Raw genomic sequence first — 27,631 nt, 5'->3', positions numbered from 1 at the left:
ACAAAGCTTGTAAACAAAGGCCTTTAAATTTATACCTACAAAAACTAGAGAGAAATCAAACACATTAAATGAGGAAAGTCCAAATGGTGTTTAATATGATTCAGAAATTGTATTCTGAAATGTTATAAATGTGTTTGGGAGTATCTCCATTTGTGGCAAGAATATCCTCTTGATAGAACTCTGCTTTGAATTGGATACATTTATATTCTGATCTGAGATGTAATGAAATTGAGGATTACAGTTTCGTAGTATCTAAGTTTGACCAAACTTTTTTTTTTTTTTTGGTCGGAGACAGGGTCTGTCTCTTGCCCAGGCTGGAATGCAGTGGTAAGATTATAGTTCACTGTAACCTCGAACTCCTGGGCTCAAGCAATCCTGCCACCTCAACCTCCTGAGTAGCTAGTATTATAGGCACGTGCCACCATGCCCAGCTGATTAAAATTTTTTTTTGTAGAGATGGGGTCTTGCTGTGTTACCTAGGCTGGTCTTTAACTCCTGGCCTCAAGCAAACTTTCCACTTTGGCCTTCCGAAGTGCTGGGATTTCAGGCATGAGCCGCCACACCTGGGCTTTAAATTTGTCAAAACATTTAAAATAATCAAAAAATAGAGACAACTTATTTGATGTTTTGTCTTAAAATATTTATTGTAGAAATGTACTTTAGGGTCAAAAGAATATAACGTGAAAATATTTGGGCTAAAATATTTCCACATATTTACCTAAAGAGAGAATGTTTTTTCTTTTTTTTTTTTTGAGACGGAGTCTCACTCTGTCGCCCAGGCTGGAGTGCAGTGGCGCTATCTTGGCTCACAGCAAGCTCCGCCTCCTGGGTTCACGCCATTCTCCTGCCTCAGCCTCCGGAGTAGCTGGGACTACAGGCGCCCGCCACCACGCCTGGCTAATTTTTTGTATTTTTAGTAGAGACGGGGTTTCATCATGTTGGCCAGCCTGGTCTCAAACTCCTGACTTCAGGTGATCCACCTACCTCGGCCTCCCGCAGTGTCGGGATTATAGGCGTGAGCCACCATGCCCGGCCTGATTATGGGCAATTTTATGAAAAAAGTAATAAGAACGTATTGGAAAAAAGTACGTTCTTCAGAAAAATGCTAATGACATAGTATTGAGACAGATGTGACTAAGAAGCTGATTAAATTATTATTATTATTATTATTTTGAGACGGAGTCTTGCTCTGTTGCCCTGGCTGGAGTGCAGTGTCGGCTCACTGCAACCTCCGCCTCCCGTGTTCTAAGCGATTCTCCTTCCTCCGCCTCCAGAGTAGCTAGGACTACAGGCGACCACCACCACGCCCTGCTAATTTTGTGTATTTTTAGTGGAGATGGTGTTTCATCGTGTTAGCCAGGCTGGTCTCGATCTCCTGACCTCGTGATCTGGCCGACTCGGCCTCCCAAAATGCTGGGATTATAGGCGTGAGCCACCGGGCCTGGCCACTTATTTTCTTACATTGACCTCTGTGTCTGGTTCAACTCTTCATTAATGTGGCTTTATGATAGTTTAACATCAGATCAGATAGGTTATTTCTGCTTTTTCTTTTTCTTTTTTTGAGAAGGAGTCTTGCTCTGTGCCTAGCCTGGAGTACAGTTGCGCAATCTCGGCTCACTGCAAGCTCCGCCTCCTGGGTTCAAGCGATTCTCCTGCCTCCGCCTCCAGAGTAGCTGGGACTACAGGCGTCTGCCACCACGCCCGGCTAATTTTTTTTGTATTTTTAGTAGAGACGGGGTTTCACCGTGTTAGCTAGGATGGTTTCGATCTCCTGATCGCGTGATCCGCCCACCTCGGCCTCCCACAGTGCTGGGATTACAGGCGTGAGCCACCGTGCCTGGCTGAAGCTGATTAAATTATTAAGTAGCAACTAAGAATGGTTATTTTGTTCAGTTTATTTTTAAATATTCAGGTAATTGCAATAGTAAGATTTAAAAATTTTTGTTTTAATATACTTAGGTATATGTTATTTTTTAAACAATTTTGGTTCATTTTTGGTAGGTATTTTTACTTTTTTTTTTTTTTTTTTTGATGGAGTCTTGCTCTATCGCCCAGGCTGGAATGCAGTGGCATGGGCTTACTCCAGCCTCCACCTCCTGGGTTCAAGTGATTCTCCTGCCTCAGACTTCCGAGAAGCTGGGACTGCAGGCGCATCCCACCATGCCCAGCTAATTTTTTTTTTGTATTTTTAGTAGAGACAGGGTTTCACCGTGTTAGCCAGGATGGTCTCGATCTCCTGACCTTGTGATCCACCCGCCTCGGCCTCCCAAGGTGCTGGGATTACAGGTGTGAACCACTGCGCCCAGCCAGTATTTTTAACTTTTTATTTTGATATAATTTCCAACTCACAGAAAAGTTGCAGTATTAATATAAAGACATTTTGTACACTCTGCATTCACTAAATTTTTATATTTTGCCTCATTTATTTTTTGTTTTATGTTTGTATGTATATATATATATATATCTACCCATACACATATATATATATACCCATACACTTATATATATATATATATGGAACATATATCCTTTTGTCCTTTAATACTTAATTATATATGAAATAATTTTATTTTTAAAAATAGTTTTTGAAGCAAGCTGTCTTATATGTTGTCTTACATGTTTATACCAATATAATGAAACTAAATTGTCACTCAATAAATAAATATTTCAGAAAACTATATCATTTTAGTTATTTTAGGTTTCATTTATTTTAGTGTCCTTGTCTGGAAAGTGGTTTGAATAGTTGTCCTAACAATAAGGCCAAAATAGGCACTCAGTAAATATTTGTTGAGTGATTGAATTCGTGGCCTCCCAGTGTTGTCCTTCACCTGTATGATGAACTGGTGTGTTATGAAATCCCATAAACCAACTTGCTTACCTTATGCCATGTACATGCCTAGTAGAATATATGTGTAAAGTGACTTGGACATTGAGAGGAAATATGATTGTTAAAGAATATATTTTAGAAACCTAAAAATGTTGGATTTTTTTTTTTCATTTTTGAGGTCGAGTTTCGCTCTGTTGCCCAGGCTGGAGGGCAGTGGCACAGTCCTGGCTCACTGCGACCTCTGCCTCTCTGATTCAAGTGATTCTCCTGCCTTAGCCTCCTGAGTAGCTGGGATTACAGGCACGTGCCACCCCACCCCACTAATTTTTTTTTGTATTTTTAGTAGAGACGGGGTTTCACCATGTTGGTCAGGCTAGTCTTGAACTCCTGACCTTGTGATCCGCCCACCTCGGCCTCCCAAAGTGCTGGGATTACAGAATATTTTTTCTATGACTGGGTAGGTTCCAGGGCATTCTTAGCATCATGGCATAGGATGGACTTTAGACACACATGATTTGGTCCAACTGCTTATTTTATGGAAGAGAAAACTGATGCCCACACTTAAGTCATTAGAAAAGTAGGGCAGTGCGTGTTGACCACTTGCTGCATGACTTCCTTATAACCTTGAAGATTGTATTAGTGTGCAGTGTAGTAATGAGTTATTAGAACTATATTCTTTATTTTGTGCACGATAGTAAATTGTGTTCCCCCCCCATAAAAAACAAGAGGCGAAGCGTTTTATTTTTTAGTTTCAGGAGGAACGTAAGAACTTAATTTTTTTCTTTTTAAGTTTTGAAGCCAAGATGAAGGTGCCAGCTATAAAAAGAGCCTCAGAGGCTGAGCGCAGTGGCTTATGCCTGTAATCCCAGCACTTTGTGAGGCCGAGGTGTGTGGATTGCCTGAGGTCAGGAGTTCGAGATCAGCCTGGCCAACATGGCAAAACCTGTCTCTACTAAAAATACAAAAATTAGCTGGGCGTGGTGACCCATGCCTGTAATCCCAGCTACTCAGGAGGCTGAGGCAGGAGAATTGCTTGAACCCAGGGGGTGGAGGTTGCAGAGTGCTGAAATCGCACTACTGCGCTCCAGCCTGGGCGACAGAGCGAGACTCCATCTCAAAAAAAAAATAAGATTAAAAAAAAAAAAGAGCTTCAGATAACTTCTAAATTTTAAACAAGTTTTAAAAATGCAATAAGTTATAATCTATTTGTTCCCTTTTTCATTTTAGTATTCTGAAGAAGCCAATAATCTCATTGAAGAATGTGAACAAGCTGAACGACTTGGAGCAGTGGATGAATCTCTGAGGTTTGATTTTATTTTTCAGCAGTATTTCATGTTTCTTTATGTTACATACTAACTTAAAAAATAATGATGTTATTTTTTTTCTTTGTTTGAAGTGAGGAAACACAGAAGGCTGTTCTTCAGTGGACCAAGCATGATGATTCTTCAGATAACTTCTGTGAAGCTGATGGTATAATATTTTTGATAGTATGCATTATGTTTAAAATTATACCTAAGAAAAAAATTTTTTAAAATTATTTTAATCTGGGCATGGTAGTGTGCCTGTAGTCCCAGCTTTTCTGGAGTCTGAGGCAGGAGAATCACTGGAGCCCAGGTATTTGAATCCAGACTGGGCAACGTAGTAAGACCCATCTCAGAAAAAAGTTATTAAAGAAAAACACTCAGACTAACAGTTTGGCGGTTCTTCAAAAACCTAAATGTAGAATTACCATATGACATAACAGTTCCTTTTCTAGGTATATACTCAAAAAAATTAAAGACAGGGACTCAAACGGATGGCAAAGCAATGTTCATTGTAGCCAAAAGGTGGTAACAACCCAATTGTCCAGCACTGTTTGAATGGATAAACAAAATGTGTTATATAAAACACACAATGGAATACTATTCAGCCAGAAAAAGGAATGAAGTTCTGATACATACTACAACATGGATGGACCTTGACAACATGCTAAGTGAAATAGGTCAGGCATCAAAGGACAAGTATAAATGATTTCACTTATATGAAGAGTAAACAATAGGCAAATTCATAGAGACAGAAAGTAGATTAAAGATTATCAGAGGTTGGGGTGGGTAGGCGTTATTGCTAAATGGTTACAGAGTTTCTGTTTGAGGTGCTGGAAAAGTTCTGGCAACAGATAGTGGTGATGGTTTCACAACATTGTGAATATAACGAATCCCACTGAATTGTATACTTAAATGTGGTTAAACTGTAAATTTTATTATATCTATTTTATTACAGTTAAAAAAACTCAGTTTCTAGAAAAAATGTACCTCTTAAGTTTTGCAGTTCTATGTAGCTAGTAGTTTATATCATTTTGTATATACATTTTGTATAAATAGCTAAAATTTAGGGATTACAAAAACCTGCTTCAGTTATATTGCTGTTGGATTGTTATGTATTTTCCTTAATGATGGTCTGTGTTGCTTTTGGAGAAGTGAATATTGAACCGTTAGTTGAGTCTGTGATGTCTGAAGTTAAGCCAGAGTGCTGCTGCTGTTAAAAGCTAGGAGCCCCAGATTCATTAAAACTCTGATCATGGCATAGTGGTTCATGCCTGTAATCCCAGCTACTCAGGAGGCTGAGGCAGGAGAATCACTTGAACCCAGGAGGCAGAGGTTGCAGTGAGCTGAGATTGTGCCATTGCACTCCAACCTGGCGACAGAGCGAGACTCCATCTCAAAAAAACAAAAAACAAACCAAAAAAACACCTCTGATCAAGATGTATAGATTTTCCAATTCTTCCTTTTTCTAGTATTTCCTTTTTTTAAGTTGAATTGTTAGCCTCTTAATTCGCTAAAAAAAATAAATCAAATTGAGCTTTGGTATTCTTCTGCGGCTCTTTTCTAGTGGACTAACGCTCTTTCAAAAATTAGTGAAAACGGGCCTGGCTTGTTGGCTTATGCCTGTAATCCCAGCACTTTGGGAGGCCAAGGCGGGAAGATTGCTGAGCCTAGCCTGGGCAACATGGCAAAACTCTGTCTCTACAAACAATACAAAAATTAGCCAGGCCTGGTGGTGTGTGCCAGTAGTCCCAGCTACTCGGGGGGTGGGAGGATTGCTTGATCCAAGGGGTTTGAGGCTGGAGTGAGCTCTGATTGCACCACTGTACTCCAAGCCTAGGACAGAGTGAGACCCTTTCTCAAAACAACACAACAAAAAATTAGTGAAAACAGTGATATAAATTCTTTTAATTATAAGCCAAAGATGCAACCTACAATCTCCATAAAAGAAGGTATTTTTAATTTTGTGGTTTCTTTTTGGGGAAAATTGCTTTCCTTAATGGAAACCATAGCCATGTTTTGGTATATACTTAGTTATAATTCCTTATTTCCAATTCTAAAATCTGAAAACTCTGAAAACTGAGCATTTCTCCGCCTGCATTTAGCACAGGCTCATTTAGTGTGAGTATTCATATGTTTCACTGTAGAAATATTTACATGTTTGAATAAAGATTGCTGCCCCAGGTCCAGCTGGAGTAATATGCAATATATGTTGCATGTACTGTATTACCTTTGTAAAATCTGGAAAGTTCATTCCAGCCAAGACACGCATCGTCCCAGGCATGTTGGATAAGGGGTATAGACCTATATCAAGTTTTGGACTAGTAAAGGAAGGGGACAAGATGTTCTCCTAACTCCCTTATTTTGCCATCTTTTCCACAAGGATTTTTTTTTTTTTTACCTTAAATATTGTTGTGAGATAAAACTAAATTTATAGTATGCAGCTATAATTTTTTTTAGTCCTCCAGTGTTAGAAAAAGGATGGTAATATTTTAACCTTCATTAACATCCTTTTGTGACTACAATGTGCAGCACCAAATGAGAATCAATGATTCGTTTCTTATATGGTAGAGTTTGGTGAATCACTTGCCCATTTGTATTAGTGTCTTCTGTTAAAAAAAGCTGAATATTTTCAAGTAAGCTTTAGCAGGAATAAATAATGGATGTAAATGGTATGTGAAATATAGAAAGTATTTTTAAAATCCTAATTGGAAATTTGAGCTTTTGTCAAAAACAGATTCTATTCAGTGATAGAAAACAGCACATCATATAGGTTTTGCAGAACGCATGTTTTCTGCTTCTAGGGCTGGATATTGGCATCTTCCTATAAGGGCCAAATGGGCTCTTAAATGTCTTTTCTTAGATTTTACAAAACATGTTTGACTAGTTTTCTATGAAAAAATTCAGATTCTATTCAGTGATAGGAACCAGCGCATCATAAAAATTCTTGGCACAAATATAATTATAGTATTATTTAATATGATTATAGTATTACTTTAAATATAATTGTATAATTATAATTATAATATTTATAGTATAATTATAAGATTTGTAATATTATATTAATATAGTAATATTTATTTTTTATAAGCTTGAAGAAGAATGAAGTATTTATAATAAGTAAAATTATGAGGCAACAAATGTTTATCTCTAGATAGAATATTTAAACATTTAATCATTTCTTGGTGGTTAGTTTTCTCAAAGTCCTGGATACTGACCATTGTTTATGTATTGTATTTTATTTCATTTTTATTTTTATTTTTTTTCCAAGTCAGAGTTTCACTCTTGTTGCCCAGGCTGGAGTGCAATGGTGCGATCTCAGCTCACTGTAACCTCTGTCTCCCGGGTTCAAGCGATTCTCCTGCTTCTGCCTCCCGAGTAGCTGGGATTACAGGCATGCACCACCATGCCTGGCTAATTTTGTATTTTTAGTAGAGATGGGGTTTCTCCATGTTGGTCAGGCTGGTCTCGAACTCCTGACTTCACGTGATCCACCCGCCTCAGCCTCCGAAAGTTCTGGGATTACAGGCGTCAGCCACCACACCTGGCCTGCTGTTTATATATTTTAAACATTAGGGTTTAAAAAATGAATTTATTATAATTTATATGTGGCAGTTGCCTTTAGTATTAATTGAAATGAACAGTTATCCATTCCTGAACTAGATGATTCCATGCTAATTTGTTTTTTAAGTCCTTATATTTTGTTTTTCTAGTTATTTTAATTGCCACTTCTGCATTGAACTCTGCTATTTTAAGATGCCATCATTGTACTGCTTCTAGAAGCAACTTTCCCCCTAATTTATGCTTCTAATATACTGTGAATTGGAGTAAAAAATAACCAAGCTTACGGTTTTTTTTTTTGTTTTTGTATTTGTTTTTTAATAATAAAAATAGGTATAGTTGAGAGCTTGATGGACTCTCCTCTAAGCACTTTTGTGCTCATATTTTTGTCATTGACTTTGGTTGCATTGAGACCATTTTTGTCCACTTTTTCATTCTTTGTTGGCTCATACTGTTAAGCTTTATATATGAATAAAGTATTATTATAATACCAAATAATTTCCCAAAGCCACTGGAGGACTATGGCCCATCTTTTTTTAAGACACAGTCTCACTCTGTTGCCCAGGCTGGGGTGCCGTGGTGCAATCACGGCTCTCTGCAGCCTGGACCTCCTGGGCTCAAGTACTCTCCCCCCTCAGCCTCCTGAGTAGCTGGGACCACAGGCACGTGCCATGATGCCTGGCTAATTTTTGTATTTTTTATTGATGCCTGGTGTTTCACCAGGTTGCCTGTGAATTTTAGAATCACTCCTGGGCTCAAGCAGTTTGCCCCCAGGCCTCCCAAAATGCTGGGATTACAGGCATGAACCATCGTGCCCACCCTGGGACCATCTTTTTTGTTTTGAAGTTATAACACATTATAAATGATAAATAAGTAACAGGGTCTGGATTCTAGCCTGGTTGTTCTGGCTCCAGAGCCCATGCTCTGACTGTTCTGTGATGTTGGATGTTTAGGTTGCTTCCAATTTTCCCTTTTATAAATAATGGTGACACAGAATCATGCTGCGTTGTAACTTTTGCTTTTGGCCAGATTGGTAGCTGATCCTGCTGGTGGTCATCTAAGAAGAAAGTATTTGGTAACAAGCAGTGTACGATACTAACACTCCTTCATTTACTGTAGTTATTGATGAACTGCTGTGGTTAATGTGGAGGGAAATGTATGTTATATTCTTTGTCTGAATAGCTTATGAGAATTGAATTACCATGTTTCTTTGATTCTAAAATTCACATATTCCTATTTTTATAATTCCTAAATCATAATGTTTTTATAGCCAGTGTGTACAATTAATGTGGCTGTGTGTGTTTCTCTCTCTTTTCCTTCCTTTCTTTTTTGAGATGGAGTCTCGCTCTGTCACCCAAGCTGGAGCACAGTGGCGCAATCTCGGCTCACTGCAACATCCGCCTCCCGGGTTCAAGTGATTCTCCTGTCGCAGCCTCTCGTGTAGCTGGGACTACAGGTGTGCACCACCACGCCCGGCTAATTTTTGTATTTTTACTGGAGACAGGGTTTCACCATGTTGGCCAGGCTGGCTTTGAACTCCTGACCTCAAGTGATCCGCCCACCTTGGCCTCCCAAAGTGCTGGGATTACAGGTGTGAGGCACCACACCTGGCCTCCTTCCTTTCTTTCTCCTGAAAAGTTGTTTTAAAATTCCTGACACATTGTTATATTTGTGGTGCGTTAGAATCAATGGAATACAGTCTTGTGTAGTAGCTTTTTAAGGTAACTGAGGATAAGAAAGATTTAATAAGACATTTTATTTTACAGACATTCAGTCCCCTGAAGCTGAATATGTAGATTTGCTTCTTAATCCTGAGCGCTACACTGGTTACAAGGGACCAGATGCTTGGAAAATATGGAATGTCATCTATGAAGAAAACTGTTTTAAGTATGTGTCATTTTCATTTAGAAAAATTCCTGTAAGATGTGGTGATTTCTCTTTATAAACAAAATCATAATGATTTAATTCACTTTGTTAAAAGATGTATTTGTACAAAGAAACATGACTATTCATTAATCCAGCTTCCTTCTGGGGAAATATATAGACGTGAGTTTCCACAAATTTTTCCTTTTTTTTTTTAAGAGTTAGAGGAGTATTAGACCTTTATGGGAGTATTGTAGGCCCTTGACAAATGTTCCTTGGGTAGATTATAGGATCTCATTTTATAGATGAGGTAACCTAGAGCTGGAGAGGTTTACTTCATTTCCCAAGATCACACAGTGGCAGTGTAGAGAAAAGAATATACAACTCTTAATTCTCTTTTTGGTGCTCTGTACACCCCTTTCTGTGGCTTTAATTATTTTACAGTTAAATTGATTTCAGAGAACAATTATAATAGGTATCATTTTTGAGCACTCACTGTATTGTAGGCATTGTGGTAAGCATGTTATATACATTTTCTCCTTTAGTCGTTGCAATAACCCTGTGTTGCAGTCATCACTGTATTATAGACAGAGAAACTGAGACTTAGAGAGGTTAAATGATTTGTTTAGTGTCAAAGATCTAGTAAGTGAAAGAGCCCGCTTTGTACGGGGTAACCATTAGTCTGGAGGCAGTTGCTGATCACTGGGTGTCTGAGAAATGCTTCAGGTTACTCACATCTAAGCCTTGAGGCACTAAACTTTGTACTTACTGGTTTTTGGGAACAATGTATATGCGAGCACATTATGCTGTCTTAGAGATGGAGAGAGTTCTGGGAAAGTCTTTGGAGTTCCCAAATATGGGGATAATATTATATATTTCACTTTTTATAAGTCAAATATAAGTATGAGATCAGTAATTGTGCTTACACCAATAAAATGTCAGACTGTGGTGTTTTTTTTTGACTTGAAGAATTTCTCCAGTTTGGAAAGTAGAGAGTTTTTATTAATTACTTTTTTCTGCCATGTATTTTATTTAAATTATCTTGACTATTATTAGAAATGTTTGATCTACTAACTTAAATATTTACTTTAAAGGTTTTTTTTTTTGTTGTTGTTGTTTTTGTATTTTTTTTGAGACGGAGTCTCACTCTGTTGCCCAGGCTGGAGTGACGTCATCTCTGCTTACCACAACCTCTGCCTCCCAGGTTCAAGCGATTCTCCTGCCTCAGCCTCCTGAGTAGCTGGGACTACAGGCACGCGCCACTATACCTGGCTCATTTTTGTATTTTTAGTGGAGACGGGGTTTGGAGGTGGGGTTTCACCACGTTGGCCAGGCTGTTCTTGAACTCCTGACCTCAGGTGATCCACCCACCTTGGCCTCCCAAAGTGCTGGGATTACAGGGGTGAGCCACCATGCCCAAAGTGCTGGAATTACAGGCATGAGCCACCACGCCCAGCCCTGTTGTTATTTTTAATGTGAATTAAGAATGACTCCGTCTCAAAAAAAAAAAAAAAAAAAAAAAAGAATCCATGAAGCATTTGTTAGATTTGTATTACTTTTGTAGTTATTTTCTTACTAATTTGTATCCTGATTCCCATAATTTCTAACAATATAAACAATGTATAAAGGGCTAAGTTAATTATATTGTGTATTTTAAAATATAGCTTACATATTCTGTTCTCAAATGACTCCAGTTTTGCAAATTTTTAAAATAGATGTTAAAACAATCCCTATAGTTTACTCTTAATACTAACGCATATTTATTTTGGGATTTAAAAGCACTTTAGTGACATAGTAACTCTCCAGAAAATTTCTATTTTTTCCTGCTGAACAAACAACTTTTATTTAAATTGTAACGAACTTAGCTACAGGGCAAATTGATGTGTCTAAAGATTACCTAAGTGGAAAATAATCTACACTATTTTTTTTCCATTTTTAAATTTTAATGCTTATATTGAATATTTTTTGCTTATTTGTCTTTCATTTAGGGGTACACTTTGTGCCATACACACACATATATACATAGATATGTATATATAATATATATAAAAACATAGTAGTGACTCCAAGAGAAGAGCTTGGCTGATGTTTTCTCTTCTTTTGTTTGAAGAAGTGATTAGGAAATGGCCTGCTGGCTGCTACAATGGGAAAAGATCAGGAACTATTATCGCTACAACAAATAGCCACCCTCCCTTAAAGCAATTAGAGGAAACTAAGTATTTTATAATCTTAATAAAACAATTTGATTTTGGATATTAAGCAGCTTTCTGAGATAATATCACTTAAATATAACATGATTGGTAACATATTTGTGTTTATATTTTTAATTCTTTTTACTTCTAGGCCACAGACAATTAAAAGACCTTTAAATCCTTTGGCTTCTGGTCAAGGTAAGTTACTTATTTGCATTGTTATATTATTTCTCAGCCAGGGAACTTTAATTCAAAGGAAGGGGAAGGCAAGATAAATGGCAGTAACAGTTGAGCTCATATAATCCACAGTCCCGTTTCCATAGAGTTATGCCTCACACTTGCAGAGATTGGTTGTTACATTATTTGTACTTCAGTAAAAAGTATGTTTTTTTTTTTTTTTTTGAGATGGAGTCTCACTCTATTGCCCAGGCTGGAGTGCAGTGGTGTGACTTCAGCTCACTGCAAACTCCGCCTCCCAGGTTCACACCATTCTCCTGCCTCAGCCTCCTGAGTAGCTGGGACTACAGGCACCCACCACCATGCCCGGCTAATTTTTTTGTATTTTTAGTAGAGATGGGGTTTCACTGTGTTAGCCAGGATGGTCTCGATCTCCTGACCTCGTGATCTACCTGCCTCGGCCTCTGAAAGAGCTGGGATCTCAGGCATGAGCCACTGCGCCCGGCCTACTAGTAAAAAGTATTTTTATAATGAAGTTCCTGGTATTAGATTATCAAAAAATAAAGATTAGGATATATATTTATTCTATATATTTTTGCAGACATAGTAAAGTGTCAGTTTTTTAAAAGTTTTACTCATCCCACAGATAAATAAATATCCCAAACTCTCAAATTTTTTGTAAAACTTGAAATTATTGCAAATATTGGGCATTTGATTTCAACTTTACATGTCTTTATATCTTAATAACATTTTTAATATTCTATTTTCACTCAAGGTCTGGCTCAAATGCTGCTTTTTCCATAAAACTTTACCTGGTCCTTATAACCAGAAGTATTTCTCCCTCCTGATGAAGTAATCTGATGCACGTGTTTGTTTTTAATTCTTTGTTTTCCTCTTACGGCCTTTCCCACTGTGTAGCATTATTTTATTATTATTTATATATCTATTGATCTACCCTAGTACTCTGAACATATGGGTAACATTTCTCTGTTTTATCTCTCTATATAGAGCCTGACACATAATAGATGGAGTAGTTTGTTAGATACATGATCAGTGAAAATTGCTCTCTTCATTTAATGGTCTTGTCTACAATAGTGAAAGCCAGTTGTTCTTTCAGCAAATGATTATCCACCATTTACTACGTGCTCGGCACTGTCTAGATGCCAGAGGGGATATAAAATTAAAACTTACAAAAACCCTGCCCCATCTGTAATATGAAGAACGGTTTGTTGATTAAGCTATTTCAGTGTATGAGTTCAGACTTTTTCTTTAGAAATTATGTATCCTTATTCTCTTCAAATATGTGCTTACTGATAAAATCTTTAATGTGCTTTTAGCAAAAGTGTAAGGTTTTCATTTTTAAAATTTATTTGAAAGATGCTGATCTCAAATAGTTAATAAATATAAATTTCCTCCTAGAAGGGAATGAGATTGCATCATTCCCTAAATTCTGGCAGATTTCTCTTTCTTAGATTAGGAATGAAAAATCTTTAAATAAGGCTTTTGGGTTTATACAGAGTCACATGTGACTCAGTGGAAGCCATTGATTTAATATCAGATGAAATGCAAATTAATAGAAAAGAGGTGATCATTATGATCTCACATTATGATTTGATAAAGTAATTAAACACGTCACTTACCATAAAGATACATAGGAACAATTTAAATGTTTATCATTAGGGAGCTGGTTAAATGACTTATGGTATAGTCACATAGTAGAAAATAGCCATTATAAATGTTGCTGTAAATTTTTATTCATTTAAATCAAAAGGGACCAGTAACACAGTGAGGAAAAGCAGGTATCAAAACAATATGTATAATATATTTATAATTAATATATCTATAACAAAAAAGACATTCACTAAAATGTAAATAGTATTTATCTTTGAGCTGGGGAATTATTAATAATTTTTTATTTTGTCTGCTTCTTTAAAAACATATTTGCAATGATTATATATTTCTTTAATAAACCGATGGCATAAAAAAAGTGGGCAAAATTTTTGAAGACAAATTTTCAGTAGTAAATAAGCAGCTGCACACAAATTACTGTATTATGTATAATTTGAATCTTATAAATAGTCTGTGAAAATATTCCCGACTAAGGTTAAATATTATAAGGCCAGGCTGGAGATTTCAAAACAATAATAATAATATTTAACAGAAACTATATTATAGCTTTAGGATAAATAAATGTGGAAACGTCTCTGTCAGCCAAGTAAACTTAGGTCCTTAAGATATTGAAGAGTACTCTCAGGTGATGGATTAGTTTTTTCTCTCCTGTCAGGGTATATTAAATCTCACATGAGCTGAACCTCTTTATGTACAGTCATGGAGATAACACCATTTAGTCAAATCAGGCATAATTAATATCACCACCACATGGAGTTGCAGTCACGAGTGTCTCACTTTCAGATTTTACTTGTGTGAATGAACTGTTGGACTAAAACTAACCATTATTAAAGTCTTATTTTTATGAAAGTGTAACATTATAAAAGAGGCACTGGAAGGAATTTATTTTAATAAACATTTTGTTTTGCTTTTCAGGGAAAAGTGAAGGTAAGTATAATTTCTTTATTATATATTACATATATGAATTTGTTTATACATTCAGATGTTTATTATAGCAAAGTTTATTTTTTTCTTCTCACCTCTAAACATCAGAAGAACTTGAGTTTTACTTATTTATCTGAAAGTCTGGAGGTACTAGCACAGATTAAGGGAAAGTGACTTTGTGTCTGGGTTCAGGCATTAGAAACAGCGTGCCTCAGCCTCTGATCATTCATTTGCACATTTTACCCCCCTGAATGTGGAAGCATGTCCACTCCCCGTCTCCCCCATTGCCTCAGGCCAGGGAAATGTCCTCTGTCTTTTACTGGTTGAACTCTAGGATCTGCTGGGTTTCATGTAGGAAGGTTCTGGGCATGATGAGTATTGATTTCAGAGCTGGCTTCTAAGGTTGATGCTGACTCATTGGATATAGGTGTCATTGCCAAGTCTAACTAATGCTAACAGTTTCAACATACATTAGGTTTACTTTGTGTTTTTGCTTTAAGGGTGAAATTGAAATGACATTTGTTATTCTTAAGACCATATGCTTAACAATATGAAAAGACTTAATGGTGCTTAGCTTTAGTCTATCTAGGTGAAATTACTGAAATGTGAAGTATCACTTTTCTTTCCCTCAAAATCTTCTATTTTCTGAACATAATTCTTAGGAATTGCTTTTGCATTATGTCTAAATAACAGAATACTAAAGTCTGATAACAATGCTATTTTATTATTGTGCTTTATATTATATTAACTGTAGTACCTAAATAAAATGCGGACTCAGAACTGTTTGGAAGAGGAATTGTTTAGCAGTGAGATGATTTTTCCAAAGATGCCTCGTATTTGCTACTGGTACATGTGATTCTATAATTTTCAGTTTTGAGTAACCTTATTTTACCTTGAGTATCAACCTAGTTCTATGCTATATTCTTAGCCACATTAGAGGAGGCTACTGTGATTTTTCAGTTCTATTTGAAGACCTCTTATTATCAGAAAAAAGATCATTAACCTGTGGGAGCCATCCTTAGAGAAACTGTCTTATTACAAGTATTGATTTTGGCCAAATATCAAAGGGTTATTCCTGAGAGCTATCATATTAAGTGATTGTTTAGACCATAGTCAGGTCAACTTGAGAATAGGTACTTCAGGATTATAATATTGAACTCATTTCTTGGCTGGGCGTGGTGGCTCATTCCTGTAATCCCAGAACTTTGGAAGGCCAGGGCTGGCTGATCACTTGAGGCCAGGAGTTTGAGACCAGCCTGGCTAACCTGGTGAAACCCTGTCTCTACTGAAAATAGAAAAATTAGCTGGGTGTGATGGTGCACACCTGTGATCCCAGCTATGTGGGAGGCTGAGATGGGAGGATCACTTGAGCTCGGGAGGCGGAAGTTGCAGTGAGCTGAGATGGAGCCACTGCCCTTCAGCCTGGGTAACAGAGCAAGACTCTGTCTTTTTTCTTTTTTTTTTTTTTAAAAGGACACACACACACACACACACAAACACTGAACTGAAAATTTCACTGGAAGCCTAGGTCCTAAGCATTGTTATCCCCTAACTCCCTAATTCATGATCAAAAACTTGAAAAAAAGAACCCTGAAAATTTTTATAAGGAAATAAATTGCTTATAATCCCACCATCCCCAAATAATTAATAATAATAACTCTGTGCCAGGCAGTTTTCTAAGCAATTTACAAATATGATTTTATTTAATTCTTTCACCAATCCTAGGGGTATTATGCCTGTTTCCATTTTATAGATGAAGAGAGGGTCAGCAACTTGACTAAAATAATATGATTTGTAAGTGGCAGAGTTAAGATTTACATCAGGCAGTTTGACTCCAGGAACCATACCCTTAGTTACTATCAGATACGCTTCTCTGCTAACATTTTGATATTTATGTTTTCTATATATAAGTAGTTTTGTCCAACACTTGTCAGCATTAAAGATGATCATATTTTTATCTTATTTGATAGGTAAAGTCATATATCTTTTGTTTTCATTTGCATTTTTTATTGCCCGTAAGACCAAACAATTTTGTCTGTTATTACCATATGTATTTTTTCCTTTGTGAATTTTTAAATTCATATTATTTACTTCTTTTTAAGGGGGGGCACTTTGGCATTTTTATTTAGTTTATGAGCTTTTTATATATTTAGGATCTAATCCCTGTGTCGTATTTGCAACATACATTTTACCGAGTTTGTTGTTTGCATTTTGCTTTTGTTTATGAAGTGTTCTGACAAATAGATGTTTTGAGTTTTTATATATTCCAATTTATTGCTTATTCCGTTTGCCATTCCTTCCATTATTTTTATGCTTGTTTGGTTCATTTTTAACATTACTGTAAGCAAGTTTAGTAGAAAACACTGTACAGTGTTTATCATCTCTGTAGCAAATGCATACATGAATCTTTACAGAGTTGTAATGATTATTTCTTATGCCTTTTGTATAATATTTCAAGTAAACATTTTTATGTATTGCCATGTTCTACATTCTTGCTATTTTCATAGTTGTATGTTATTTTACCATGTTAACTAGTTAGATAGTGTTTTATCATGTTAATTTAGGCATTATCGTATTTGTAGAATTACTAGGCATTAAATATATTGACAATGATCTTATTAGGTCATAGGAATATAAGTGATATTTGGTGTTTATAACATTTTCCTGAATTACTCTTTTGAAATAGTGAATGGCATGTAATATTATCAGCTAAATACAAAATCGTACCCCTCCAATACTGTCTTATCATTTTAATTTTTTTCTAATTTAAAAAGCATGTAATGAATCCTTAATTTTCATGGCATGAATTATTATCAAGGCTAGGTATTTTCCCATTCTTGATTGATTTACTATTTAAATTCTGTGTTTTGACCTCATGTAAAACACTTTAACCAGAACGTTATGAGACTGGGTCAACCTAAGGCAATGCTAAAGCCTTTTAAAGACCAAGCAGCAGGCTGGTACTTAACTGAATCCATAACCTTTCTTCTTCCTTTCGAGAAATTGCAATTAAGACTTGGACTGTTAGGTTAAACAATCTTTACATTGCTGTTTGGTACAAATTTGCTATAATGCTTTAAAACTTTTGAAAACCTTATATTTTGGCATTTTTCCAATCTTATGACTTATTTTTCTTTTGATTTCAGAGAACACTTTTTACAGTTGGCTAGAAGGTAATTAGAAACTTTGAAATAAATTTCAGTGATGATTTTTTTTCTCATGAGATTAATTTTATGTCTACAAGTTTCACATATGAAATTTTATTTCTAAGTCACTGCTTTTTCTTAGGTCTCTGTGTAGAAAAAAGAGCATTCTACAGACTTATATCTGGCCTACATGCAAGCATTAATGTGCATTTGAGTGCAAGATATCTTTTACAAGGTATGTGACATTTACTTTTATTCAGTTTACTACTCTTAATTTTAGATATTCTTAAAATTTTCCTGGCATTTACCTGAATGGGAAAAGATTGACCTGATTGAATATTAGGCAGTAAAAATTCACTCTTAAATGATAGTAATCAGAAAGGTGGGAACTGTAGATACAACTGAACAGCTTAACATACTCTTAGCTCTCTTCACCTTCTTTTAAGAAGCTGCTCAAAATTGTCCATATCACTTTGGAAATATTCTTGTTTTCTTGTGGGAATTTAAATAGCTCCTAACAGCACAGTTTGCTATTTGATAGATGTTATTGTATCAGAACCTTTTTATTTGTGTGCCTGTATCAGGCCTGGAGTTTAAATGGGTAAAAGCCTTTCCTGCTGCTGTTTATGCCTTAATACTGTTGAAAATGAGAGTGTGGTTGATTTTCATCAGTACCATATTTCTTCTGGAATTAAAGTATCACAACTCTGAGAAACAAAATATAGAAACTTCCGTTTTATTCATTGATTGATTGCTTGATTGATTGAGACAGGGTCTCACTCTATTGCCCACTCTAGTGTGCGATGGCCAAAACTGGGGCTTAGCCTGGGAGGGCTCTTGGCTCTGCCCAGGAAAAAGTTTGAAGGCCAGCTGGTGGTGGCAAGGTACAGCAGCAGCAGAGGTACTGTTCCTCATGAAGGAGAGCTGCCCCATAGGCAGTGTGCCCAGAGAAGCAGCTTGGGGGCAGTTCTGCAGCCATATTTATAGTCCACTTTTTATTATATGCAAATTATGAGGCAGATTATGAAGAAATTTCTAGGAAAAGGGTAGTAACTTCTGGGTCATTGCTATGGAAAGGGGTGGTAACTTCTGCATGTTGCCATGGGAATGAGAAACTGACATGGCAACCTGGTGGGTGTGCCTCATGGAAAGCTGCTTCAGCCCCTTCCCTGTTTTAGCTAGTTTTCAATTTGGTCCAGTGTCCTGAGTTCCACCTCCTGAGCCAAGTCCTACCTTCTACCTCATGACTACAGGAGCATGCCACCATGCCCAGCTAATTTTTTACAATATTTTTTGTAGAGACAAGGTTTGGCCATGTTGCCCAGGCTGGTCTTGAACTCCTGAGCTCAAGTGATTTGCCCATTTTGGCCTTCCAGAGTACTGGGATTATAGCCGTGAGCTACTATGCCTGGCTGTAAAGGGCGGTTTAAACTCATTAGTAATTTTACTGTTTTTTTTTTTTTTGAGACAGAGTCTTGTTCTGTCACCCAGGCTGGAGTGCAGTGGCATGATCTTGGCTCACTGCGACCTCTGCCTCCTGGGTTCAAGTGATTCTCCTGCCTCAGCCTCCCGAGTAGCTGGGACCACAGGCTCAGGCCACCACGCACGGCTAATTTTTTGTCTTTTTAGTAGAGACAGGTTTTCACCATGTTGGCCAGGCTGGTCTCAAATTCCTGACCTCAGGTGATCCACCCGCCTTGGCCTCTCAAAGTGCTGGGATTACAGGCTTGAGCCACTGCGCCTGGCCTAAACTCATTAGTAATTTTAGATCATCATTTTCAAATTGTGTGTTTAGGTTTTATGAATATGTTTGTATTCAGAAGTTTGACTATTATTATTTTTTCATCTTTAAAAAAGGAAATTTTAGTATTTTCCATCACATGAATGAACTTGGAGGACATTATATTTGTCGAAATGAGCCAGACACAAAGATTATTATTTCATGATTTCACTTACAAAGGGATTCTAAAAAACTTAATCTTATTGAAGTAGAGAGTAAAGTGGTGGCCACCAGACACCAAGGTATTTAGGAGACAGGAGGGTTTGAAAAGATGTTGATCAAAAAATACATAATTATAGTTAATAGAATAAGTTCAAGAGATATTTTTGTACAGCGTAGTGACTATAGATCAAAATAATGTATTTGTAGTTTTGAAAAATGCTGACAATGTCACTTGCTCTTGCCACAGAAATGTTAACTATGTGGCCTAATTACCTAGAATTAAGCATTTGACAATGTATATATACTTCCAAATATTATGTTTTACAAAATAAATATACATTTATTGATTACAGATGGTAATGGTATGAAAGCCACTGAAAGGGCAGGCGTTGCTTATGGTCTTATGACTGGCCAGTTTGTGAACACAATAAACAAGTTTGCATTAAAAAAACCCAGAAAATTGTTTAATCTAAAAGTTGCCATGATCTTCAAAATTTTTCCAGAGAAAATGACCAAGAAGTTGACTACAGTTAGGTGACTAAGAATATAAACTGTAGACACCTTCACCCACTAAAAAAAAATCACATAAAATAAGAGTGAGAAATTCCTCTGAGTTGTAATATCAATATGGAAAAGAAATATTATTTCAGATTTCATATCCACAGAGATCATTTTATTATTTTGCAGACTTTAACATTCACAATTAAAAATAAAAGATTCTACACGGAAACGTTGTGCTGTAAGTGTATCATAGAACATGAAATTTAAAATTCTTCAGTTACCATTAACTCTCCTAATACTTTAATTTCTATGATATATTTTTTAGCAAATTTGATGTGTGTCACACTTTGTGTAAGAATTTTTTTTTTTTTTTTTTGAGACAGAGTCTTGCTCTGTCGCCCAGGCTGGAGTGCAGTGGCGCAATCTTGGCTCACTGCAGCATCCGCCTCCTGGATTCAAGCAATTCTCCTGCCTCAGCCTCCTGAGTAGCTGGGATTACAGGCATGTGCCACCACGCCCAGCTGATTTTTGTATTTTTAGTAGAGACGGGGTTTCACCATGTTGGTAAGGCTGGTCTCAAACTCCTGACCTCGTGATCCACCTGCCTCGGCCTCCCAAAGTGCTGGGATTACAGGTGTGAGCCACCACTCCTGGCCTGTGTAAGAATTTAATAAGATTTTCCTTTTACAAACAGAGAAAAACAATGCTATGTTATTTAATCGTCTCACCTGTGGACAGGCTTGCCTTTTATCTTAATTAACTGATCTGAAAGTTATATTGATAAGCAAACTCTCTAGTTAAAACCAATTTTTGAGTGCATTAAATAAATACCAACTTTCTCATCAAAACCTGCAAAGTACCATGTAAAATGACATGGCATGAAGACAACAGTGAGAAAACTGTAGCCATCACACAGAAAAAGGAGAAGGGCTGTGATGAATACACAGTTAGAAGACACATAATAGGACAAACAAAACTAAAGATAACTAGGAAATAAACAGAATTTCTCTTAAAATTCAGTAAGATTTAGCTTTGCAGCGTGGAAAAATGTTATCTCCACATGAAGAATCAATCTTATTTCTTCACTATTGATATTTTCCTTCTCTGACTTGAACTTACAAACTAATTGTAGCAGGAATATTTATGGCTTATCATGGAGCATCTGTTACACAGCAAGTACTGTGTGTTTGTTTGCTACATTTATATATAAAAAACATCCTCATGACTTCTGAAGCATCCCTAGTTCTTACCTGAACAAATTGGCTCAATAAATATATAAATTTACTTATGTCAATTATAATGAGAATAAAATAAGTAAAAAAAAATCCGGCTTATGTAGAATTCTTCAATTAAAAGAACAAATGGAATGTCCTAATTAAATAAAATATATACACAATTTTGGAAATACATCTAAAAATTGTTTTGTGTGCACTACTAAATTTTATAAAAATCATTCTTGTTAGTCATGACCAGCTCACATAATGAATATCTCGTAAACTATAAAAGAAAAAATTATAAGAGACAAGAAAATTATAAGTCTAGCATGAGAACCAGGCAAAGAAAAACAGAAAATGTTCATGGGGAAATTCTGAATCATAAGTCAGAAGATTTTACAGTAATGAATTTAATAAAAAGCAGAGTATAGATTTGCTTTCAGCATTTTTGAGGTTTTCAGTTTTCTAGTAAATTTGTCACCTTATTAAGATACTTGTTTTGTTCCAATATTGCTCTATTCTTCTGAAAACAGATACAAACTCATGCTCACCCAAACACACTTACTCTATAATTTTCTTGCACCTAAGGTCTATTTTTAGAGTAATATATGTGCATAGCTAACTATGTAAATCAGAGCTAAAATTCTGTATGTTTGCAGGCAGAGAGACCACATGTTCAAAAAAAAAATGTAACAAATTTTTTTAAATGTTTAAGCAGAACTCAGAATTTTAAGACTCAGGATTTTATTTATATTTATAAATAATTTTTATTATACCCATAAAAATGACCCTATAATCAATAGCAACTTAATTATACATTTTAAAGTAACTAAAAGTGTAGAGTTGATAGAAACTTCATTTGCCCTGATGTGATTAATACATAAATTATATGCCTGTATCAAAAGATGCCATATATGGCATCAATATAAACAGATACTATGCACCTGCAAAAATTAAGAATGATTTTTATTATTAATAAGACTTGCTTTCTCAGTAAAACATTGAATTCATTTTAAGGATGGGTTCTAGAAAATAAAATATTAATATAAAACTATTAAAGGCTAAATTGTGAAAAACCATTTTCTTGGTTGTTATTATATAATTTAAAATGCAAAATGAATTTAACTTCTATAGGCATGAATAACCTAATATAATTAAAGTAAAAATTGTCAAATTCAGTTTTTAATATTTAATTCTTCTTCCTTCGTAGAGACCTGGTTAGAAAAGAAATGGGGACACAACATTACAGAATTTCAACAGCGATTTGATGGAATTTTGACTGAAGGAGAAGGTCCAAGAAGGCTTAAGAACTTGTATTTTCTCTACTTAATAGAACTAAGGGCTTTATCCAAAGTGTTACCATTCTTCGAGCGCCCAGATTTTCAACTCTTTACTGGAAATAAAATTCAGGATGAGGAAAACAAAATGTTACTTCTGGAAATACTTCATGAAATCAAGTAAATTATATATTAAAATTTATACATTAATAGAAGAGTGACAATGTACAAGATAAATTTTTTTTTTTTTTGAGACGGGGTCTCCCTCTGTTGCCCAGGCTGGAGTGCAGTGGCACGGTCATGGCTCACTGCAGCCTTGATCTCCTGGGCTCAAGCAGTCCTCCCATCTCATCCCAAGTAGCTGGGACTATATGTGCAAACCACCACACCAGGCTAATTTTTGTATTTTTTGTAGAGATGGGGTTTCGCCATGTTGTCCAGGCTGGTCTCGAACTCCTGGGCTCAAGTGATCCACCCAACTTGGCCTCCCAAAGTGCTGGGATTACAGGTGCAAGCCACCGTGTTCTGCCTGAAATTTTTAATATTCATTTAGAGAAAGGAAAACTATTTAGAACATAATTAAAAGTTAATTTTGCTTGTAGGTCTTTTCAGATTGAATTTTGCTTTTGTTTTTATTTTGATTTGGGTACTGAGAGGCACACATTTTTAGTTTTAAGAGCCATTCTTTTAGTATTTGATAATGTATTATTTTCATGTTTATTTGAACAAATTGGATTTGGGGTCAAATTTCTGTATTATGCAGTTAGAATTGAGATTTGAGGTTTGAGGATAAGAATTTGTTTTGGGGCATTGGAGTGTTGGTTTTACTATGTTTTCTCCTCTTTATTTATCACGACCAGTAAAATGTTGTATTAGCAGGACTTTTAATGTTTATAACACGTGAAAATGAATATTCTCTGTTTTAAAATGCAGGTCATTTCCTTTGCATTTTGATGAGAATTCATTTTTTGCTGGGGATAAAAAAGAAGCACACAAACTAAAGGTAATTATTTTATACTTAATTGTTAGATACAAACTGATTAACACTTATGCAGATATGAATATAAACCCATATATAGTATTCATAGAAGTAGAGAGTAGGCCAGATGCAGGGGCTCAGGCCTGTAATCCCAGCACTTTGGGAGGCTGAGGTGGGAGGATTGCTTGAGCCCTGGAGTTCAAGACCAGCTTGGGCAACATCGTGTGAAACCCTGTCTTTAATTAAAAAAAAAAAAAAAAAAGTAGAGAGTGGAATGATGGTTACCACAGGCTGAGGGTGGGGCGTGGATGGGGAAAAAGGAGATGTTGATCCGTGGGTACAAAGTTTCAGTTAGGGAGAATAAGATTTAGTGATCTACTGCGCAGAATGGCAACTATGGTAATAATGCATTGTATATTGCAAAATTGCCGAAAGTATAGATTTTAAGGTTTCCACTATACAAAAAATGATTAAGTATGTGAGGTGATGGATTTGTTAATTAGCCTGATTTAATCACTTCATATTGTAAATATACATTAAAACATCACATTGTATCCATAAACATATACAGTTTTTGTCAATTAAAAAAATAAACACATGTATATATACTTAACAGTATATCTTGATATACATCTTGAAATTAAGAAAAAATCAGAGTCATAATCTTTCTTTTCCTCAAAAAAATCAAGACCAAAGGCAGGTGCCACTTAAAGTCTATTTTGCATTATATTCAAAGTAACACTGATATCTGTATATTGCTGTACACTTTCTAGATGCCTTTCACATTGATGATCTCATATAATAAATAGAGGTAATAAAGGAAATGGATCCAATGCATGAGTAGCAAAAGTAGTCTGTCTTTTGCTGAAGAGAATTCTGAAGATGATATTGTTTAATTAAAAGATCTTCATTAGTGGGAGAAGGCACCGTGTGATGTTTTGTCATTCATCTTTTTTTATTGTTATTGAGAAGGGATCTCACTCTATCACCCAGGCTGGAGTGCAGTGATACAATCATGGCTCATTGCTACCTTGAAATTCTGTGCTCAAGCGATCCTCCTGCCTCAGCTTTCTGAGTAGCTTGAGTAGCTGGGACCACAGGCACGTACCACCATGCCTGTCTAATTTTTTTTTTTTTTTTTTTTTAGTAGAGACAGGGTTTTGCTATGTTGCCCAGGCTGGTTTCAAACTCCTGGGCTCAAGTGGTCCTCCCACCTCAGCCTTCCAAAGTGCTGGGATTACAGGCGTGAGCCATTGCACCCCCTGCTGTTCATCTTATTCACTGGGAATTAAAGACAGTTATGAATACCAGTGTGCAGTTGGGGAAAGAACAGATTCTATACCCCACAGAATGGGGTCTGGTTATTGCCTTGCCTCTTAATAGGGTCTGACCTCAGGCAAGACCATCTCTGAGTACGTATTTGCCTCATAATACTATAAATATCAAACATTACCAGGAAGATTTATTACACACTCATTATGTGCACAGCACGATTTTTTGTCATTAAAAGGAAAGAGAGCTTCCACCCTCAAGGGATTTCCGGAGAGAGTCAGGTAAAATTATATTTCTCTTCTCTCTTACAAAGTTCCACTGGTAAGTAAAGGCAGGTGGACCTCCGTACTACTGGGTTTGATCTGATTTTATATATACATATATATATATATACACACACACATGAAATTATATATCTGTACATATGAATCATGTATGTATATATCACAGAATCTTTGTAGAGTAATATTATTGAGTAGTTTTTTTATTTTAAGTAAGTTTAAAATTAGTACCTCTTGCTTGGATGTCATCTGGTCATAGAAAAATAGTGAAAATAAAGTTAGTACCTCTTACTGAACAGGTATTGAAACACAAGATAGAGAATATTGTTAAGATATGGTAACAATTAACAATACTTTGGGCTTTGTCTTAATAAAGATACTAGATATAGATAGATACTAGATATGGTAGATACGTATAGGTAGATTTCTATACAAATATGTCTGATTTCATACATATTGTATATATATTTTTGTTTTTTTAAGAGATGAGGTCTTATTTTGTCACCAGAGTTGAAGTGCAGAGGCATAATCGTAGCTCACTGCAGCCTGGAACTCCTGGATTCAAGCCATCTTCCCACCTCAGCCTCCTGAGTAGCTAGGACTACAGGCTGGCACCACTATGCCCTGCTAACTTTTAAAATTTTTTTGTTGAGTTGGGGTCTCACTATGTTGCCCAGGCTGGTCTTGAACTCTTGGCCTCAAGCAATCTGCCTGTCTTGGGCTCTGAAAGTGCTGGGAGTACAGGTGTGAGCCACTACCATACACAGCCTGATTTCATCAAAATATTTACAAAAATTTTCCTTTGCTTTTCATTCTTTCTGTAATGAAAGAACCTGATTTTATGCACTCAGTTTTTTTGCTGTTAGATAATACTTATTCTTGACTTCCCATCTACCTCCTACTTGAAGCATTCTTGCTACAAATACATACCTCAGTGCTTATATAATCTGCCTAAACAGCTTCCAGGAACTAGAAAGTGAGGGGGAAGATGCTGTAATAAGACTTCTTTTTTTCCTACTATTTTCAATATGTTCCTTTTTTTTTTTTTATTGGAAAGTGTTCTGGCATCAGCTCTTTTTAAATCGTGCAGATTAGAAAGATTTCTCACATTGTTTTAATTTGATCAGAACTCGGAAACACCTTTAATGTCCTATGAAGTTTAGGTAGAGTCTTGATGTAACAGAATTTTTCTGAATCTTTTACAGGAAAGATGTAAAAAACAAAACATGCTACTATCAAAGATTTACTTTTTTAAAAAGTAGTTTCTGGTAAACATGGATTTGAACAGTCATATTTATAAATTAATTTAAAAAATCTCATCTTGTTTCCTTAGTACCCTATCAATGTATGGTTAGAAATAGAGGACTTGTATGAAGGAGAATTATTTAGCATTCAATTCAAATAGAATACAATCTCATTTGAAGACTTGTAAAGTATTTGAGAATTTGGGCAGGAATTGGTCAGTTGGTTTCACTGAATATAAATCACAGCATGCTTGATCATTCTATTGACTGGCTGTAATTTAAAGTGATGACCTAAAACTGTATGTTTAAACAAGGAAAATCTGTAAGTGATTTAGGTACTGGTTATTTTAAGGACCATACATTTTTCTAACCTGAGATAATTAGGGGATATACTCAGGTTATTGTACATAATTGTTATTTGTTAAGTCACAAGGATTTTCTCCTGTGAAATCCTTACTAATTTTTACTAATTTGATCTAGTAAATTTCTAGCCTATTAATTTGGTCCTAGCATATTAAGTTCACTTAAGCAGAAGATGCATGCTATTTGATGTGCTTGGTTTTAATTTTACAGTGTTTATTTGGCTATTGTAAGCAGCCATGCCTGCTCTCTGTACATGTCATACAAAGACTTACTCAAGACCTGTCACATTCAAGTATTTGAATTAACGTAGAATGAAACATTGAAATTAGCGTCTACAAAAGCAAGCACAGTCTTTTAGAACAGAGGCTTCCAACTCTCACAAGTATGAGTCTCTTATACTCAGGAACTTTCAAGGCCTCTTCTCTGTCTCTACAAGAGACAGAGTATTTTTAGTATCTGTTAATTTTGAAAATATGATTGCCAAAAAGCCACCATGCATTTAGTAACACTTTGAAAGTAAAAGTTGTGTTTTATTGATCATAACATTTCTATCTATTTGGAAATTTATAGTGCATACATGTGAGCTATTTATTCTGTGGTATACGGTCTTGTCTCTATGTGGATTCTGTAGATCCTCATAATAACCATTAAGTCTTCTAGAAGTCAACAGCTCATAGGATGGGAACATGTTCTTTAGGGTAACTTTCTTACTCTGTTATTATTGTTAAAAGTGTGATTTTTCTTTAAGTTTTGGTCAGTGCTCTAGTTTAACCTAAAATCAGATCACAGAATCTTTGTAGAGTAATATTACTGGTTAGTTTTTTTTAAGTAGGTTTAAAATTAGTACCTGTTGCTTGCATGTCATGTGGTCATAAAAATAAAAAAATAGTACCTCTTACTGGACAGGTACTGAAACTAAGATAGAGAATACTATTAAG

At 35.8% G+C, this 27,631-nt stretch overlaps 1 protein-coding gene across 2 annotated transcripts in view; it reads left to right on the top strand.

Annotated features, from left to right (window-relative positions):
- ERO1A (endoplasmic reticulum oxidoreductase 1 alpha) overlaps positions 1-27,631 on the top strand; it is a 58,800-nt gene that overhangs the window by 23,140 nt on the left and 8,029 nt on the right. Inside the window, exons 5-13 of one of the 2 annotated variants that reach the window (XM_054448590.2) lie at positions 4,055-4,131; positions 4,224-4,297; positions 9,456-9,576; positions 11,896-11,942; positions 14,466-14,477; positions 17,621-17,647; positions 17,763-17,855; positions 22,488-22,734; positions 23,488-23,557. In XM_054448590.2, coding sequence (XP_054304565.1) covers positions 4,055-4,131; positions 4,224-4,297; positions 9,456-9,576; positions 11,896-11,942; positions 14,466-14,477; positions 17,621-17,647; positions 17,763-17,855; positions 22,488-22,734; positions 23,488-23,557 — 768 coding nt within the window. The remainder of the gene's footprint in view (positions 1-4,054; positions 4,132-4,223; positions 4,298-9,455; positions 9,577-11,895; positions 11,943-14,465; positions 14,478-17,620; positions 17,648-17,762; positions 17,856-22,487; positions 22,735-23,487; positions 23,558-27,631) is intronic. The other variant, XM_054448592.2, reaches the window with a different exon arrangement.

Source organism: Pongo pygmaeus, chromosome 15 (genome assembly GCF_028885625.2).
Source record: "Pongo pygmaeus isolate AG05252 chromosome 15, NHGRI_mPonPyg2-v2.0_pri, whole genome shotgun sequence".
Taxonomy (NCBI): Eukaryota; Metazoa; Chordata; class Mammalia; order Primates; family Hominidae; genus Pongo; species Pongo pygmaeus.
The sequence above is the reverse complement of the archived record's forward strand: the minus strand, read 5'-3'. Positions and strand labels throughout refer to the sequence as shown.